The sequence below is a fragment of the Homalodisca vitripennis genome, chromosome 3 (genome assembly GCF_021130785.1).
Source record: "Homalodisca vitripennis isolate AUS2020 chromosome 3, UT_GWSS_2.1, whole genome shotgun sequence".
Classification (NCBI taxonomy): domain Eukaryota; kingdom Metazoa; phylum Arthropoda; class Insecta; order Hemiptera; family Cicadellidae; genus Homalodisca; species Homalodisca vitripennis.
The window spans coordinates 114,381,394-114,402,450 of NC_060209.1; the positions used below are offsets into that span (position 1 = coordinate 114,381,394).

Genomic DNA, 21,057 nt, shown 5'->3' on the forward strand with positions numbered 1-21,057 from the left:
ATAGTGTTCATACATCCTTCCATCATCAAAAACAAACTTCGAACAAAGAATAAGCAGATGTTCAACCTTTGTATAAAATCAACCAATCAAACAAAGTAACTTCACATGAGTCAAAACGTTACTGGAAAACTTTATATGGATTAAACTTCAATATACCCTGTTTACTAATTTGTTTAATCTGTGTTTCCCCATTACCAATATGGTTACCCCATAACCCATAAGACCAATGTAACCATAGTCACTTCTTGACAGACTGAAAATGAGACAATGGACCGATGTGTACCATTTTCAATACTGATGTACAGTTAGAAGACTAAGACCAATGTAACCATAGTCACTTCTTGACAGACTGAAAATGAAAATGAGACAATGGACCGATGTGTACCATTTTCAATACTGATGTACAGTTAGAAGACTAAGACCAATGTAACCATAGTCACTTCTTGACAGACTGAAAATGAGACAATGGACCGATGTGTACCATTTTCAATACTGATGTACAGTTAGAAGACGTAGAAAATCGGTCCAAATTTCAACCTCTACGTCAACTACTTTGACAATTATTGTGCATACAAACAGTCAGACAGAAATCGGATTTAGCCATCAGCAACTGGTGGGGCAGACTTTGCTAAATGGTCAACCAATAAATAGGTAGGTTTTAATATATATATATATATATATATATATATATATATATATATATATATTTTACACATATATATATATATATATATTTATAGAATATAAATATAAATATTTTACTAGGTCATTTTAAGAGGGTTAATCAGCAAATACGTGAATTTAAGGTGAGAGAGCATTTCGATCATAAATGAATATATATTTAACAACAATTACAGATAGAGTAAAAATTGAGAACTCAGGAGTTTACTATAAGTCTTGAAGAAAATTTATATGACTGATATATACACACGTTAACCTACAAACTGCAAGTATAAAGTGCCTCACAACGCTCTTGTGATTCATGTACAAGCCACTGCTACCAACTCTGAGAGTTCAGCCAGCACTTGTACTACTTGCAGACACTTCACATACTTCCCAATGAAGACTATTTACTGGTTCAAAAAATCATTTTCTACATAATGAATGGCATAATCTTACTATCTACGATAATTAAGTTGACTGTAATGAATATTTTAATGGAAAGTTGGAATTCTTTTTTGAAATGCTAAATTAAATTGAATATTTTTATCGGGTTATTAACATCATCGTTAAGTTGGCTATCTGTATAAAGTATTCATTAAGACAGCACTTTTGGTATGTTTTAAATGTATAATATTTTACTGACTTTTATACGTAAATAGAAAGAACTTTTGAACACTCTCCCTGATAATTATTAGAAGTATTGAGGATCGTGCATGCTTCGGGGTGAGGGTCAGGGACTTGCTACTGGAGGGACTGTGGGGGTGACAGACGATGGTGCTTGCAGCGTTTGTGAGGTCTGACAGTGTGTTAGAATGCTGTTATTGTTCTTTTTATATTCTCTTTTGTGATGTTAGCCTTTTTTCTTTATCTTTCATTAAGAATTATATTATTAGGTCCATGAGTTATTTTATATGAATTAAGCAATTTTGTTTATATTTTATTATAAAGTATAAGTATTGTTAAAAGTTTACATGTGTATGTATTCAATTATTGTTAATTCACTGTATATGATATGATGTTGAGTGGTAGAGGGTTTGATAGCCCTAACTCTGACTCTTTAATAGTCATTTTTATTTCAAAATAAAAAATCTATTTAGTGCTCACAAACCTAATCTTGGATTTTAACTAAACAAACAGATTATTGTTGCAAACAACCTTATAGGAAAATTTCAAAGGACAAAAAGATATAAACTCAAGTAAATCTTACATTTTATTTACAATGATAAACTATAATTAATCATACTTTCAACAACTTATTTAAAACAGAGCAAAACAACTTGAAATCCAAATAACTGGCTAGCTAAATATTTCAATATTGAACCTAACTTTACAGATGTTATTCAACAGTTTCTAAATTTCATAATACAGGGTTACTTATATTAAATTTACCACAGTTACTTATTACTTTTTATACCTTTAAAAATAACTTGTCTCTGATATACAAGAATAAAACATTTGTTAGGTTATTCATTGGTCATAATTAGTTATGTGGATGAATTAAAATATGCACACAATAAGTAAATTACTTAATGACGTCTAAAAAAACAACCAAATACATACCCTCATGGCACAAACATTGTACTATTAAAACACTAAAGAAAAAAATACAATACTAAAAATCATGAAATACCAACAAATATGTAAAATTGTTTCCTAAGGAAATTCTTTAAAACGCTTTATAAAATTTTAATGCAGTAGAAGCAATTCACGTCAAACAATTTATACTTTTAAAACACTTTTTAAAGTCTAAATACCTAAAAATATATTTATTACATAGGTCTGCTAGTCTTACTTTACCACTGTTTACACACATTAACAAATTTACATAACTCAAAAAGTAACATTCAACTAAAGGTGAGATGAGGTGAAAGAGAGAGTGATATTCAGTCTACCTCCCCATTATATTCATACCTTTGTACCTACTGATTGAATCAATGTTGCATGAATAAATGAATAAGCATTCATTCAATTACCAAATCATACATGCACACATACCTTTAAATAATATAAATGCTCTAAGGCACTATATCAGGTAACAATTACAAATTTTACGATGTTTTATCGTAGTGTCAGTCTTTTACCTTCACCTATTACGTTTTCCTGAGCGTGTCCAAGACCTTTAAAACAGTCTGGAAGTCTTCACTATCGTTGGTATATGATTCCATTCTGCAAAACACATTACTAATTAATTCCAGAACCGATTCAATTATTTATAAAACTAGTTACTCCAATGAAAGAGCAAACTTCCATAACACATTAAGGTTAAGATAACATAAATTGATTAAGATCCAGCTATATTCACTTAATGGAACATGAAAAGTTACATATAATAAAAAAACACACAAAAAAACAATGGAAATATGTTACCATTACTAATGGCTTCTTCAGAACAGCTGAGAAGAAAAAGTTCACAAACAAAAGGAGGTTAAGCTAACTGCTAATTGTTACAAAAATGAGAATGGTATATTCAAAATGCTTTTATTGATTTACACTCTGTTGACTGATCTGTCAATAGGTTGTGAGGGTAACAGGATCTGGTGCTTCAGACAAATACACTTGGAGAAGCAAGTTCTGTATGAACTACAGTTGATTAAATAAATTTGAAGTATTATTTTTCTTATGAAACTACTAGAGTTCCTTGTCCAAATGCTACATTAACTTATAAACAATGCACAAATGCTTTAGATGTTCTTTATATGTGCCAAGAATTTATTTCAATACTCAATGTAAATAAAATACTAATAAAAAACTGTTTTTTACAATGTGGAACATTTGTTAGCATGAGGTCAACCTTAATCAAATTTCATCAACATCCATGTGCCGAATATCCATCCCATAATAAATGATTTGGTGATGAGTCAGTTATAGCTTATATTATAGCAGGAGTGTGTGAGGACATTGTAATGGGACGTGTTACGCAATGTACATCTAATGTTTGTTTCATGAATGAAGAAAAGCTTGTGGTCACCAGGTGAGTCTGCATCACTTGTCGTTATTTACATCCAATGACAAACCTCACAAACACAAATACTCAATAGCAAGAATTTGTATGGTTTTCTTTGAGATTTGTGTTATTAAAATTCCACTGTACTTACCAATCTCTGTTTAGACCCTTAAACCTTTTTATTGAACAAAAGTAATATCAATTCAATTTTTTATTTGATATACTTTTATTACTTATAGCAAATGGAAACAATAACTATCTTAATGTTAATGGTCAAGTTTGACTAAATTATAACAGAAATTCCACCTCCTTTTTTGTTTCTTTTTTTTATAAGTTTTTAATCTACTTGATAAACAGAGGAATAAATATCTGTACATATTATTAACATAATGTAGAAATTAAATACACATTTCTTCTAATGGGTGCCAATACTTCAATGCACTTGATTTTTTATCACTGAAAATGTTTTGAAATGTTGACTGCGGCAGGGGCCATAATGCACATGTCGTGATCTTAGACTACTTGAGATCGTTCAGTATCCATCAGGAAGTATTCAGTATTCTCTGTCTGCAGAGGTGTTAACTACTTTATTATAGCCAAACAGTCATTTAATAAGTTGATATTTGAGCCACCAATTAGATATTTTAATATATATAATAGAACGTAAAAATTTTAAACGTTTATTATGATGCCAAAAAATTTACCAACAGAGTTTGTTTCTTACATGCATACTGTTAACAGGTCACAGTTTTACACTAGGGTGCTCCAACATAAAATTTTAACATAATTAATATGCTGCAGACACCCTACAGCCCCAACCTGACTCCCAAGCACTTTTTTTAACACGCTTTTATTATTTATTCTCTGAATTAGGAATGGCATGAACTGGAATCAATATGACAAATTCAGCAGTCCATGGTTCCAGATTCAATTACAATAAGTTTAGTTAGAATGGTTTAGCTAGAACCATCCTGTTCATAGACTAGCGCCATACACCTATAATACTTCAGCATGGAAAATTCATTTTACATTATACAACTAAAATAAATTATTTTGAATAATCTTCTTATTAAAAATTTCTAAGTACATTTAAAGTAAGTTGGGAGCATTTTTAATATGACCACAAAATGTTATAACGTTTTTAAAGAGAAGATGAGAGGAAAGAATATAATTACGTATGAAACAAATAATCATACCTTTAAATTTACGATTTCATGTTATTTTTTAGCCAACAACTCTTAACTTACTTGGTGTAGAGCTCCTCGCAGATTTCAGGTGAGAAGCAGCCCTGTCTCAGTGCCATCATGCACTGTGCAGCCAACGACTTGAAGCACTGGCGGCGCGCAGCGTTGTGTGGCGGGTTATCCCACAACGGCGTGGCCCGCACATAGCTCCAGGCCATCTGGATATACTCCAGTACAGCACCCCACTGTTGTGATTCCACCAGTTGCCTACCCTGCTCCAGCACACATTTCTGCACACAAAACCGATTAATCAGATTAATCAAAGCAAACTTTATGTTGTATATAATCTGCAGTTTTTTTTACGAAAACTTAGGCTACAATATGTAAGTCACATGGCAATATAAGTGAAACTGATCTCAGTAACAAGCCTGTACCGACACTAGTTCTACACATTATACTTGCACCAACAAGAAGTGCAGCATCATATACAATAAAACTAATAATATCAACTAACATTAGTGATGATCAAGTTAAAAATGAATAAAATCTCTAATCTGTTAAAATTGAAAAAAATTATTCTCGGTCCTTAAATCTTGAATCCTAATTGGGTTTTGTTATTGAAATAAAATAAAAAACAAAACAACTTCTGCCAATCTGGAAACTGCCAGATAACACAAAAAGTATTTCACCACAACATATATTAATGGGATTTAAGGTTCAGTAAAGAGGTTTTATTTTAAAAACTAAGTCATATTCCTCAGCTTCTGCTTACAATTGAACAATTGATAAATTATTAAATATTAAATATATTCCAGAATATATGCCATTTACTTGTAAAAATATGGGCATATATTTGTAGTATTCAGAATAAATTAGGAATAGGTTGATTCTGATATCTGAAATTCAGCTGTATCGAGGTATTGACAACTCTTGGCACTGCTACTGTTTTCACTTGTAAATACTGAGTATAGATCCAGTTCACCATCCTCTTAGTGCAGCAACTGGAATCTGACGTCACAGACTTGACTTTTGGAACCTGGAGTCATGTTCGTCTGGAGAATCTTTTGATTTAAAAGGATAACAGTATTTCGTACATTTGTCTTCATTATATTTTTAAAATTAGAACACTACAATTTAAAGATTGAAATATATCCTCTTCTTTAAGTATATAAAAAAACTAAAACTTAAAGTTAAGTAACGCAAAAATTGCACTGATTTTTTGCAAGCCTGTGACTACTTGTGCAGGCCACGACCTGCAATGCCATTGATCTATACAAACTGTTCTAGAAGTGGTGGAAATTATTGACATCCATTCTATAATTACAGACAAAGCCAATCTCGGAAGATTCGATTGTAGAATCTATGCAATCAATACAAATCTTTACTGGAAATATGGTAGATTCAAGATTTAATTTTGACGCTATCTCTAATTCAGATATTACAGCAATGAATGAGAGCTGAACCTATCACCCTTACACCAATATTTTATTCATGAAATAAAATATCTTTGCCCATAATATGACAATGTTGAATTTTGAATGCTAAGTTAACAATAATTAAGATCTATCTATTTACTAATATGTTACAGTAATTTAAGAATCAGAAAAGCTTCGTAGATCAATTTGTTGTAGTATAGATAAACAGAGATGTCATAAAATGGTTTCCAGTATATGAAAATTTAAAGAGAAGGAACTCTTAATGTATGATTTCTATGGGTAACGAAGAGTAAAGTAGAATATGTACCTTGAAAGATAGGACATGTATAGCTGCCCTGCTATAAGCAGGGGAATCTGTCTTTGAAGTTAACCTAGAGCTGGGCAGTGACTTGTAGATATTTCGCTTTAACTCATTCAGTCTTTCTTCAAGTGGTGATAAGTCTGGTGCAGGTAAACTCTGTTTAATCTCCTGAAAAATTCATTAATGTTACTTTTTACAGAGTAAAAGAGCAATCCATAAACTAAATTGCAAATCTAGGTGAATAGGTTAAGAAACTTATTGCTAAAACATACCATTATGTCGAGTGTTTAAAAATAAATATCAGGGTTTTAAAACTTTAGTAATTTGTTTACATATAACTTGAAATTATAATTCATGCATCAAATCAAAAAGGAACTCAAACAGTTTTATTTGTTGTCATCTATGCGCATGCAGATGCAATGTTTCCCCCGCCACTTATTAGAAAGCGCTAGTAGCAACAATGGTGACTCATGAACAGAAGCCTTTTCGTGTTCTGCAGTGTGCAAAGACTGAACCTGTAGAAACTGTGCAACATGCGATTTGTATAAAGTTTGGTTGTGATCCTCCAAATGATAATAACAACCGTAGATGTTTGAGGGTACTGGCTGCCTTTGTAAAGCGAAGTGTATAATAGGCGACTTAACGGTTAGTGAAGAGAGTACCGAGCAAGTGAGAGAGACTTTCATACATAGCCCACAGAAATCTGTTCGGATTGCTAGTTGTGAATTATTTAGCAATTGCAGTGATGACTGTTTGGAAAATGTTACGGAAACGCTTACAACTACGTCCTTTTCATTTGCAGTTGTTACAGGCTTTAAAGCCTGCAGACTATGGCTTGCAAATTTTGCAAAATGAAATATTGTTGCACGACAATGAAGATTTTCTAAATCATGTTGTTTTCAGTGATGAATCAACATTTTACCTAAGTGGACATGTGAACACTCACAATGTCTGGTGCTCAGTAAACCCTCATGAGATTGTACAATTGCAACAAAACTCCCCTGAATTGAATATTCTGTGTGCCATATCTAGACAGAAAGTTTATGAACCTTTCTGTTTTAGAGAGGAAACTATAATTGGTATTTCTTATATTGATGCTCTAAAACTATAGCTATTTCCTGAATTGGAAGAAGATGATCCACAGAACTTCATTTGGCAGCAAGATAGTGCACCGCCTTACTGGCATAACTCAGTATGTGATTGGTTCAATGTCACTTTACCCGACTGCTGGATTGGTCACAAGGGGCCTAATGACAGAGCTAGTTTTCGCATGGCATCGTGGATCACCAGACCTGACACCATGTGATTTCTACCTTTCAGATACGATTCATAAAGGATTGTGTATATGTGCCTCTGCTACCAGCTGACCAACCCAACTTAAAGAACAGGATTGAAGCAACTGTTGCAACATCATTCCAGACACATTGTACAAAGTTTGGGAAGAACTGGGCTATCGACTAGACGTGTGCCGTGTGACGAATGGAAATCACACTTAACACTTGTACATTTGTAGGTATAACTATTTGAGTTGCTCATAAGTATTAATTATAATTTAAGTTTTATTTATATAATAAATAATACAAAACGTTAAAACTCAAATATTCATTTATAACCGCCCAGTATTTTACAAAAATTATATATTAAACTTTAAGAATTGAAATCTACCCTCTTCCTTTAGTTGCAAGAAACTAAAGTCATAAGGTTAAGTACACAAAATTTGCAATGAGTTTTTATACCACTATTCATGCAGGTATGTATATACCAGGTGTTTCAAATTTTAACTATAAGAAATACATGAAAGATTCAACAGACAAAGTTGTGTGTGACAACACCAATAAATTAATGTGGTCAAGTTAATTATTTAAGAGTTAATCAAGCATACAAATTTTATGAAAAAAATATTAAATTGGAAACATACCTCCTCCAGTTCCGAGTGCTTGGTTACAATGCCTCGAATAATGCCAATCAGCTGGTCAGGAGTAAGACCTTTAAGCGCAGATTCCAGGGGACTGTTTGGATCTGCTGTCCGCTCAAAGCGTAATTTCTTGGCATTAGGTGATGAAGTCTGTAAAATATTGCTAATGAAATAAATGTGAGATTAAATTAAGTAATAAAATAATAATAAATCCAAGTATTTGTGATGAATATGTGACTGACTGAGGACTTTTGTTTTTATATAAATAGCCTATAGAAAATATTAAATTGAAAAGCTGACATTTTAGTATAAAGCAGTTCATTCCTTGTGTCAATATCTATAACTGATATGGATGTTTACAGAATGATGGAACAATTCTTGCCTTTTAAATTATATACATCAAATATTTATAAAACATTTATGGTGAATACACAAAATATTATGCAATACATAATTTTAATTAATATCAACTAGATAATATTGTATTTTAATTTTAAAAAAAGGCACATATTACACGCATTTACTTTTTTTACTATTAAAACTAACTAATTTTGGTACTTTGGGATTATACCGACCACACCAGTATGAAGAACACAAAAATATAAATTTATAGAAATAAACATGATAGAACGAAAAAAACAACTCTTTAATTACAAAATTACAAACTTACAAGCATTTCCAGGTATTGTGATCGGTATTGTTGTTGCTGTTATCTTATCTTTCTCGAGAATCCCGATTACGGCAGGCCGCGCGGCATCACATGATTTGCACTGTACACAATTGCCTTTCCATTACAATTCAATTTATATTTCTGATCAGCCCCTCTAGAATTTGATATTTTACTGATAGGTACTATCTCGAGGGATGTTTTTCTTTCGTCGACATCAGCGCGGGACAGCACCAAAGGTGCTGTGGAAGCCCGCGCTGATGGCCGGAGGCACTCGCATTTTGGGTGGCGGAATGTGATCAAGAATAAAAACAAGTTTTGAGTGTTTTTTCAATAAAGAGTTTAGTTTTAGTTTGGTAATGTTTGTTGTTGTTGAATTTTTGTGTTTGGAGAAATGTAGAGGTAAAACACGGAAGTACAACAAAGCGACGCACCAGCTGAACGGGCGGCGAGACTCTGCAATCACGTTATCTACTAGACCGCTCGACTTTGACCTCTGTCTGAGGATGGGGAGGGGTTTGTGATAAGACAATTCCTGTTTTATATTGACGAAATATTGTTCTACGCTAATCTAGTAATCAGTAAAAGCAAAATGTCGAATAACCATTCATGTCTGGGTGTGGTCGGTATAATCCCAAAGTACCCTAATTTTTACTTTGGAAATTTTGAGTCTTACTGTCCACAGTTTGTGGCTTCAATTCCATTAAAAGTTCATAAAATGTGTCTCATTTTTGAAATGTTCACTGTTTTAATTCACTAAAAAAAAAAAACCAAAATAACAGCAGAACACTGCCACCATCTGCAATGCATGAAATGTAATCAACTGTCAAACAGAGAGACCCTTCAATTTTTTCAGCAAAATACAGTAAAAAAAATAATACAAAAGACACAATGTTAGAGTATATTACATGCTTTCAACATTATTAATTCTTTTATTTATGTAGAATTGTTTACCTTTTTCTTTTCTGGCGATAGACACAACTCTTTAGGATCGTTCAACAAAAGTCTTTTTCTGGGAGTACTTCTCAAGACAATTTGTGACTTGTTGGGTGACAACTTGACAGGGGTCCGCTCTCGAGTGGCTGGGGCACTCTCACGCTTACGGTAGTCAATGTCGGGTGACCAGGTCACAGGCATCTTGCGCCTCCCTCGCTGCTGGATGATCAGCTCATCAGGGGAAGGTGAGGGAGAGATGTATGAGGAAGGAATATTCATGAAATTTGTTTGCCCATTGAACATGTTGTGTGTCCGGGTTACTGAAAAATAATTATCATTACTTATTCAAAAGTTTAGAAGCACAATGAAGTTCTATGTGAATTGGTTAGCAAAAGGTAACCCTAATAAATGAAACTATTTCACTTAGCTATATTTTGCACTTCACTGAGCATACAAATAACCTAAACTGATGCAATAGACCTTATTTTCACTATACAATCAAATCAAATAAATTGTATGTTTTAGTCAAGAAAAAGTACATTTGCCAAGAAAACAGCAATTCATGTTAGTTTGATGTGACGTATGTTAGTAATCAACCAAGAGATAAATTTCAATTGTATAAAACAACTCAATTTTTTATTAAATCAAATGAGGAATTTCCCTTAAGAAATTGATTGTCAGCCACACCTGTTTGGGTAGGTTTCAAATAAAAAAGTTACAAACAAGTTAAAAATACCAAATGATATCTACCTCACAAAATCTACTTCTTTTAGCATGACATAAATACAAAAAAATCAACACTTTCAGTTTCTATATCATTGGATGACATTGATTTAACTATTATTTTCCCCAGGACGGTTCACTTCACACTAACATACCGTACCAGTTCTATATAATGAAAATTACTGTCCATAATTTTATTCTTAATCGATTAATTTCTAAATTTTATCTAATTATTAAATCTAAAGGCTACCACAAAAAGTCCTGTTTTATTATACAAAATCAATGATATGACAAATCATGTCAAGTGCAAAATATGTTAAAACATTTTACTAGTATAGTGTAAAACATAAACATAAAAAAACTTGTCTTCGAAAAACTGTTATTTAAATACTTCCAAGTACTTAAAGTAGAAAATTGAGCATTTTATAATGAGAATATAACTTTTAAGGGAGAAGTTAAGCGCCTGAAAAGTTTCCTTCAAATTTTAAATCATTTAGTTTTACATATTTCAAACAACTTTAAAAACATTTAATAGATTTTTAAAATCCAAACTTCATAAATATATGAAATTAGTTATATTTAATTCCAGCTAATTGAACTGTCCTAATATTATTTTATTTCCTAAATAATGCTTTCAAATCTACCTGGAGTGACGTTGTCTGAGAAAGACATGGCTCCAATGCGAGCCGGTATCTCTGCCAAGGCACTACGAGTGGATCGTCGGACGTGCAATGTGTCATGTGGAGGAGTTTCCATTCTCGGTTATTGATCTGTAACAGATTGATAATAACAATTTAGGCTATATCCACTATAGAGCAACTTCACACATAGATGAAGACTGTCAGTCTGGCAAGAGCACCTTGGATCAAAATTTGCTTTAAAAAGCTGGTTGAAAGTTTGGTCTGATTAGCGTAAATGAGAGTGAACATTCTTTATTTATTCTGAACAAAATGCAGAAACAGTGTGTTTTTTTGAAAAACTGTTATTTTCTTAACAAGTGCAATCATGTATGCTGTAATACAACACAGTTTATACATAATAGGAGATAAAATATTTGGATTTTACCTATAATTTCAAAATGGTGTAAGTTTATAAAACTCTCATACTAACAAAAGACAAAAAACTACACATACTACTCACTGAGTGTTCATGTCAATGATGTTTTCACTCTTTCATAATCAGAAGGCCATAAAGCTACTTTATTTCATTATTACACATAGAGTGGTCAAAATCTATTAAAAACCATCAATTAGAAAATATAAAATAAAAGGTAAGTATGCTTAATTCTTTTTTTAACTCATTTGACAGTACACTGTGACAAGTGTATTGTGATTTTCCCTTTGAGTGCCAAGAGCCGGTTTAGTTGGCTGCTTAAGTAATTCAGAGAAGTGCCGATGAGGTCGGCTGACTGGTACTTCTGACACCTGTGTTTCTTTAGACATCATCATCAAAAGTGAGTGGATCACTCAAAAACACTCTGGTTCATTTTAAAGTTTACTTTAAAATATTTATAATCGTTGGGTTGATTAATAAATTATAAAATAATATAGTAAAACTAGGTGAGTTGCAAATATGAGTCATGAGTTCCACCTAGGGATTATGAGAGGGAGAGAGTTAAAGAGAGTATTCACGAATTCAACTTGTTAGTTCAATGTATATTTTATATAAATGTAAATTATGAAACTTCCCTTTGTTTCGAAGAAATGACTTCTTTAAAAATCCCACTACACTATGGAGAAGACTAACCAATGTTTGATCATTTAAAATATTTATTGATGTCATTCAACAGCTCTTAAATGTTTCAATCACACTCTAATATCAAAAGACTTCAATCAAACCTTGAAATTTAATATAGTTTTCTGCTAAATATACATATTTCTAGGTATATTTAACAAGAGCAGTCCAGTCTCATAATCTAATTGGTATTTGAAAAGTTCTGTAAAAGTTGTGAAATAACTTGGTAAAAATTCCATAATTCTCATTAGTTTATTCACAAACATTTTGCCTGAAGGCTGTGCATCTAACAAGACTTCTTTAGTGCCACTTATTATTACAAGAGATTTATCTGGCACTCTTTTTCTAGTAGTCTAAAAATAAACCACAGATCGATATCATAATAACATGCAATTACATGTGGAGCTTTAATCCGCTGAGTGGGAGCAGGCTCTAAAAGTACCCTAATAGCTGAATTCATTTTCAACTATTACAGATGTAGGTACAAAACTTTGAATATTGCCGTTAGACCATGAACTATATTAGTAAGTTTACTGAAAGGTAAACAAGAACATGTTGAGTTGAACCTCAAATTAAAACTATTAGTAGAATACAATGCTGCAAACCCATCTAAAGCCACAAACATGACTTAAAGATACACAATAGTCAAATTGGTAACTGTTTTAAATTTTGGATCTAAAATGTCATCCACATGATTGATTAAAACTATATACAGGTAGAAATTTAAAATTAGAGATTAATATCCAGCCTAAAAGATATTTTGGCAATAAAATGGTCGACTTCAAAACATTTAGAAATTATTTAGAATAATGACTATTATTGTTTCAGAATCGAATCTCTTTATTTCATAAACATCAAGTTTAGAGTGTCATATTAACTTAAAAACAATATTTAAACAAAAACATACAATGTTCAATATTTACAGAGTGTCCTAATTTATGTACAAAAAATAATCACAAAAATTAATCAATGGAGTAAAACGATCTGTCAATAAGCAAGTCTTTCAGTTTCTTCTTTAGAGCTGTTGGTAGACTATTCTTCAGATTTGTTGGTAGGGCATTGAAAAACTTTGCTCCGGCATAGGACGGCTTTCTCTGGAAGAGAGCTAGGCGATGTGTAGGTAGGGTAAACTGTTGGGAATGTCTTGTATTATGTTGATGGATGTGGATAAATCTCTGTAGATTCTCTTGTACAGCATACATAATTATTTCAATTGGAGGGTACTGTGAGTATTCCCCATTCTCTGAATTCACCCCTGCGTGACTCTCTTAGCTTTAGTCAAGCTAGTTTCCTTACAGCATGTTTTTGTAGGTATAAAAGTTTCTGGAGATTCTCTCCTGATGTACCTCCCCAAACCAAAATTCCATATCTTACACGACTTTAACAAAGTGCATAGTATGTGACTTTAACTGCCTCTACAGTGTTGTTCTTGTTCTTCAAATTGCATATAAAGCTGACCCCTGTTTGCCGCATAAGAACTCCACGTGGGTGGTCCACGACAAGCATTCATCTATAATTACACCCAAAAGTTTTGTTGCATAGACTTGCTGGAAGTTTGGCAGTGGTGATAGCTCATCTTTATTTCTTTCCAGTGTTTGTTTGGTCTTGGTTTTGTTGAAAACCAAGTAATTTGTATGACAGTATTCTTGTGCCAAGTTAAAAGATATAAAACTTTTAATTTCTAGTTGCTCTGTGGCACTAACAAAAATCAGCAAAACTGTGTCATCAGCAAACATTACAGCATAACTATAGTCTTGCACATATTTTGGAAGGTCAAGGGAAGTGTGTATTTCAACAAGTGTTTTTCAAATTGATATTTTTACACAATCCAAACATACTTGAAACATAGTAAAAATAAATTGCTATCAAAATTTGTGATAAATATTACAATTTTAAATTGTGTTTATCAACAAAAGTGTTTTATCTGACGTCATCCCACATTAAAAGTAGGTGTAAAAAATTATTTCTTCCACATTCATGTTCATGCAGTGTGCAAGAAAGTAACAACAATTTCATTTTACACAATTTCTCTTTAAATTTGTTGAACTTTTATTATGAGGTGTTGGACGTTCAAAAAGATTCTGAGGCTGTTAGATAAATCTTAACTACCTATAATCTAGCGTCATCAAACCTAGAAGCAGATGCTTCTCATCTGCCTATCCACCTCCGGGAAAAATGGTGATTTACTTGCGGGTATTCATTCTGAAATGGGGTACTGCTCTATCCTGTTGAAACCAATTGCAGGAACAATTTCGTTGACTATAATCTAGATAGTAATTATTGAGATCTAGGTTATTTCCAATAAAAAAGGAATAAACTTTTCCAGGTACTGGATGTTTCTTGCATCCAAATAGCCAAAAGGGAATACTCATACAGACAAACAAACGTTCATTAGTTTAATAATAATAGTATATGAGTAATATTTACACAGAAACAAGTTTATTTGAGTTTAATAATAGTACATGAGTAATATTGACACAGAAACAAGTTCGTTTGAGTTCAATTTCCAGTGCTGCAGATACTCTTTGGTTGATACAAGATTTTCCAGAAATACTTGAAAACCAGGTTTGAATAAGATAAGCAACTTTAAAATAAGTTTTAACTTATCAGTTTGCAAAGGTCAAGAGGTCAACTCTGTCTATTACAACTGCAAATACTTCCTTGGAGATTTAATGTATTTACTTAGTATACAAATAAATAAATCAGAAAAAATGCAACCAATGATGTAACTGGATAACCATAAGAAATACTGACATAACAAAACAAATCGGACCTTGGATTTGAACTGTTGTTTTACACAATAACAGTAATTAATAAAAAACATTTCCTGACGGTATTAACGATTAAAGGTTTGGAGAGGCTACAACCCTAAAATTGTAGTATTGAATTAATTTATACTAAAAACAATCTACATATTATAAATTTTAGTCAATTTGATTTCCTTGCTGAGGATAAAGTTTTTGAAGTATGTGCCTTGTCAATTTTAATTGATGGGTCATTAATTATTGTAGTCACCCTTTACCGTACACCTGATTCTGATTATTCAATACTTTTTAATAAACTAAGTGTATTGTTCAGTATTTGTAATACTCGAAGCCAATATAGTCCAGGGGCTGATTTTAATATTAATTTTAGGAATCGAACAGACGCTTTGACTAGAAATATGGGTGACCTAATATCATGCTTTGGCATGAAACTTGGTACTAGAGAAATAACCAGGCATTCACTTAGAGGTGGAAGTTGTATAGACATATAGTTGTAACATCTGTCCAAAAGGATTAGTGGGAGTGTCTATCTTGAAAGAACATCTATCTGACCATTTTGCTCTACTTCTAACACTGAAAAACAAAAACTATCCTAGGAACATTAACAGCAATGCAAAGATACCTGTAAGATTGATTAATGATTCATCAGTTGCTCACCTATTGTTCACACTGAAACATAATGCTTGGATTTATGTATATTCAGCAAGAGATTCAAATATTAAATTTTTGACATTTTTAAATACGTTTTTATATTTTATAAACTTGTCTTTGCTAGTTGAGCAAACCAAAGTTTGAGTAAATAATGTAATTAAGGATAAGAATTACATCATTGTTCAATTCTGATTTAGTGTCAAAGAAGAAGGAATTTGACAATTATTATTACTTGGTTAAACAAACTAATAATACTGAAATCCATGAACGTTATAACAATTTTAAAAAGTTACAAAGTTGCTTTGTTTAATCCTAAACTTGACTACAATAACAAAATAGTTGAAAATGCTCATTTAATTGAATTAGATAGTTTACAAAATCAAAAAAATGAAACTGTGCACAGAAAACAAACTTAACTAAATATTTAAAAACACAAAACATACAATTTTCTTTCAAACGTAGTCATGAGTTAGTCACAGCAAATTTTTTAGGTGTTACAATACAATCGAATCTAAATTGGGATAACAATGTATTCAGTTACAAGTAGTTTCAAAAGGAATATTTGTACCGTACTTCGGCAATTAATCAAAGTTGGGAGAATCAAAATTGATGTTTTAAAAAGTTTATATTACACCAACATTCATAGCCATTTTTTTTTTACTACACTATTATATGGGGGCACCATTCATCAGTCTCACGCTTAAAAAAAAACTGCAGAAAAGAGCTTTACGAATCATGTCTGGAAAATTGAAATTAACTAACAATTTTTGTTAATACATTAAGTCTTACTCAAGTTTTTATGGCAGCAGATTAAATTTTTTAACTTTTTACCTACAGAAATAAAAGCACTTCCTCTTCACTTGTTTAAAAGATACGTTAAAAATACACTAACGGCAAACTGTTTGTAAATCCATAGAACTTTTTTTACATTAAGGTTTTAATTTTAATTTCTTTATTGTTATTTGTTGATTGTAGTTTCTTGATTGTTATTGGTTAATTTTTATTATTATTATTTTGCTTTTACCCATGTTAATGCAATATACAGGGTGGCGCATCTGTCAGTTTCCCCAGAAGAGAAAGTTAAAGGCATTATAGGTTAATTGAATAAAACACTTTTAGGCAAGAAAACAAATTCATTATATGAAATTACTTACATATTACCATACAATGTTACAGCAGTTGTTCTAAAGGTCCACCTTGATTTTGTATACACTTCATACAACTGAAAATAGAATCACGCAATAAAGGTTTCTTGTTATTAACAAGTTCAAATGCATTTCTAATTATGTCCGAGTTGTCAAGATTTTGCGGTTTTGAAGCATACACAGTCTCCTTTATAATACCCCACAGTGAAAAATCACATGGGATCAGGTCTGGTGAGCGCGCAGGCTAATCGATTATACCAAGACGACCAATCCATTCATTAAATAAGTTATTTAAAAATTCTCGAACTTCGATACCGAAATGTGCTGGGGCACCATCTTATTGCCAGATGATTGCGAATGAATATTGAAAACAGGATTGTTTCTGAGCTCTGGAACTACTACTTCTTGCAGCAACCGTAAGTAATTTTCTGTGTTAACATTTCCTTGAAGAAAATAAGGACCAATCAGTGCAGTACTCAAAGTACCCCCCATACCATAACACTAGGCACATTGAGTTCTGCTTGAATTACGTTATGAGGATTTATATCTGACCAGTACACACAGTTATGTTGATTAACGTGTCTATTTAGTTTGAAAAATGCCTCATCACACAACAAAATAGATTGTAAGAAATTTGGATCAGCCTCTGAGCAGACTCAATTATTTTCTCACAGAATTCCAATCACCTATCGAAATCATCCTCGTAAAGCGTGAGTAAAGATTGACGGTATGGCTTAGATTTTCATTGCTTTAACATTCTTTACACGCTTCTTCTTGATATTTCTAGTTCAGCAGGTGCCTTACGAGTCGATTTACCGGGACTGGCTACAAAAGCTTGAGCAACTGTCTGCAGGTGTCTTCATTGTAAATTGATCATGGACGACCACACTTCGGGACATTTAAAATGCTTCCTGTGTTTTCAAACTTCTTATTTAACTTCCGCATATACTGTTGCGTAAGTATCGTGACACCCGGATATTTATCACTAAATTCTTCAATTATTATAGCAGTATTTCTATGAAGCTTTCACCACAACTGAAGGATACAGAAATTAATTAGTTCATCTATTCTATTTATGTACAAACTAAATAACAATGTGGACATTTTTGATCCCTGAGGCACCCCTACAGGGTTACACCTCCATTCAGACAGTATACAACTTTGAGTTTTAACTCTTTGAACTCTATCTACCAAATAAGAGCAAAACCATTTAACAACTGTACCATCAAAATTATAGGAGTCGAGTACAGAAGTACATTGTACTAAATTCCACATTACTATTTATTTTCATTTTATAATAATGGTCAAATAAGATAAAATTAAAATATGAGAAAAAATGTTAAAGACAAAATAATTCTAGTTCTTGATCCATAAAACTACTGCTATAAATCACTTGTTTAATGTTTGAGATTTTATTACAAAGCATTTAAAACAATAATATGTCATAAACACAGTATTTGAAAGACAATGTTCTTAGAAAAAGTTAACATGTTAATGACAAATTCATTACTGTTATTTTTAACAAAGTAAAAACATTGAAATTGTTGTGTTCACACGGTTTAAGTTAGACCCCAAAAGTCAAGATTGCTAGTACAACATTGCATGATTATATTTTGCACTAATCGTCAATTCCAATAGCGTGTGTTCTAAAGTAAATGAGACACATTCAGTATGAAGAAACATTAAATAAGGAAATTACGGTAGCAAATATGGAAGTAACGGTGGTTAGCTCTTGGATACCCTAATACTTTAGGTAGACCCAACAGTCAAGTAGTTAGATTATAGGAGTTTTCATTGGTTTAAACCTTAATAATAGTTGTTAAATATAACAAACAATAATCTAGGGTAAACCAGTTGGCTCTTGGATAAGGTCCAAAAGTCAGGAAAGTTAGCTTATATGAGTTTTATTCACATAAATAACACCTCAAATAATAGTTAAATTATAAAAAATGCCTCTCAGATTGGTCTGGTTATTCTCTGTGTTGGCAGCACTTTCATATTGGTTCCTCTGTTATCACCTCCTTCAAATATCTTGTTTTATGTTATCCCGACCTAGAACTCAAGATTCCCAACGGATCCCTCATTACTAATAGTCTAAAATATTTAAAGGCAGTTTCAGATTGTTTTAATAGATATCCAAAAATCCAGTATTGACAGGAAACTTTGAGCTTAGTTAATTTTTATCCCAGAAATTTAAAAAAATCAATATTTGTTCCATTAACTATCTACGTGATCACTTGTTTGTTTTTATTATATACAATTTTCACAATCCTTACATGAGATAATTTTTGTATTAAGCTACAGAATCATATGCCAATACTGCTTCACTTTTATTTAAATTAAGTAAATTAAAACCATTTTTCTTCCATCAGTCTTCTTATCCAACTTTCATACAATTTTACGGAAGTTTCAACAAAGCAATTTGAAACAAAATAGACACATCCAACAATTTGACACATCCAACTAAATGATATAGGCCTAGCGCACATTAATAAAGCAGTTTCATAGTTATAAATGAAACAAAAGTAACTTTTCATCAATAAATTTTATTGGTTATATCTAGCCTATAGGTAGTGAATGCATGGAGAAAATGTCAAACACTTGTTTAAGTGGTATGTGATGGAGGTTTAGCCAGAACAATTATGAAATAATGCTGAAAAAAACAAATTCTAAGAAATAAATAAGTCTTCCGGTACTTTTCACAGAATCAGGAGCGGGCTCCATGGCACTCAGACAACTAAAATCTAAGAGTATAGAGCAGGCTACATGTTATTCGAGGATTAAAATAAAATTTAATATTGTAGCCTACATACATTTTCTCTCAGCAGTAAAGATTAAAATAGATCCAGCCAAATTTTTCCTGTATTCAACCAAATTCTCCAATACCCACTTTTTTTATTTAAGCAAGTGCATCAGTGAAAAGCTTAACAGTGCACAGACTTCACAATTTGTTCCAGAAAGAGAGAGCTAGGATAAATCATGTAAAGAGGGTCATTTTTCAAAGGGCTAGTTTTCAGTGACATAACTTTTAGGAAATGAAACTTTTTACGTTTTCAATTAGCCTATTCCAACAGTGGCACAGAACTACTTCTAATTTTGTACAGCTAGCAGTAATTCTGAGATCTATTAAATTTGGAATAGTTTAGCTATTTTATTTCTCAATGGTCTGCTACTGACCAGATACATGGTCAGATACAACCAATGCTAGGAACAATCATTTGGTTAAACATTCTTAAAACCAGTTTTCTTTATTTAAATCTTAGATTAAAATATAACTAATTTAGTTAACAGTCTTATATAGTGCAATATCTAAATAGTCTATACTACACTCGAATAATCCCAATATTAATAGGCCATAACAATTGCATTATGAACTGTGTAACATGCAAAATTGTTTCGCTGAAATAGCCTATTATACAGAATAAATATATATTACAAAATAAAATCATTGTATTTTGTAAGACTACCAAGATCTTTTAAAACTAATAAAATAGCTGAATAGAAATTTGGTAGATAGCCTTTCACAATGTAGCCTATCTATGGATTTGTTAGAATTAACCATATAATTTGTTCTACAAAATAAAAAAATGCGAACAAAAATAAGAATAAATTATTTATACTACTATAGAGATGCACAACTCAAATTATTGTTTATTATGGAATGTGTAATGTAGTTCAGGACGCCACGTAAGAGCAAAGGGTATCCCGCTTTGTGAAAACCAACAAAGCAAATCAACCCTAAATTCCACTGTAGACCTCCCTTTGTAAGATGTGAAAAATGTCCGTATTTTAACAGGATAACATTTGCTATAAACATTTATAGATACTTTAAATTAGTGTTATAATACCAATAAACCAGAAATAAGTATTTTACTCACCCTCTCTTAATTTCTTCACAATTCTTCTTTCTCCAGAAAACCAAGTACAGTCCTTCAACAACGTTGGCGTTGGCGCTCTGGCGGTAAAATTACCGTTGTGTGGAGAATTTCGCGG

At 31.9% G+C, this 21,057-nt stretch overlaps 1 protein-coding gene across 1 annotated transcript; it reads right to left on the reverse strand.

The window, feature by feature from the left end:
- Nucleotides 1-1,860: 1,860 nt before the first annotated feature.
- Nucleotides 1,861-21,057, reverse strand: LOC124357340. Its single transcript, XM_046809036.1, has 7 exons — nt 20,943-21,057; nt 11,414-11,539; nt 10,065-10,366; nt 8,447-8,593; nt 6,535-6,696; nt 4,855-5,081; nt 1,861-2,829 (listed from the first exon to the last, which is right to left on the reverse strand). The coding sequence occupies exons 2-7, from the start codon at nt 11,523-11,525 to the stop codon at nt 2,754-2,756; spliced, it is 1,026 nt and encodes a 341-aa protein (XP_046664992.1). The 5' UTR covers nt 11,526-11,539; nt 20,943-21,057; the 3' UTR covers nt 1,861-2,753.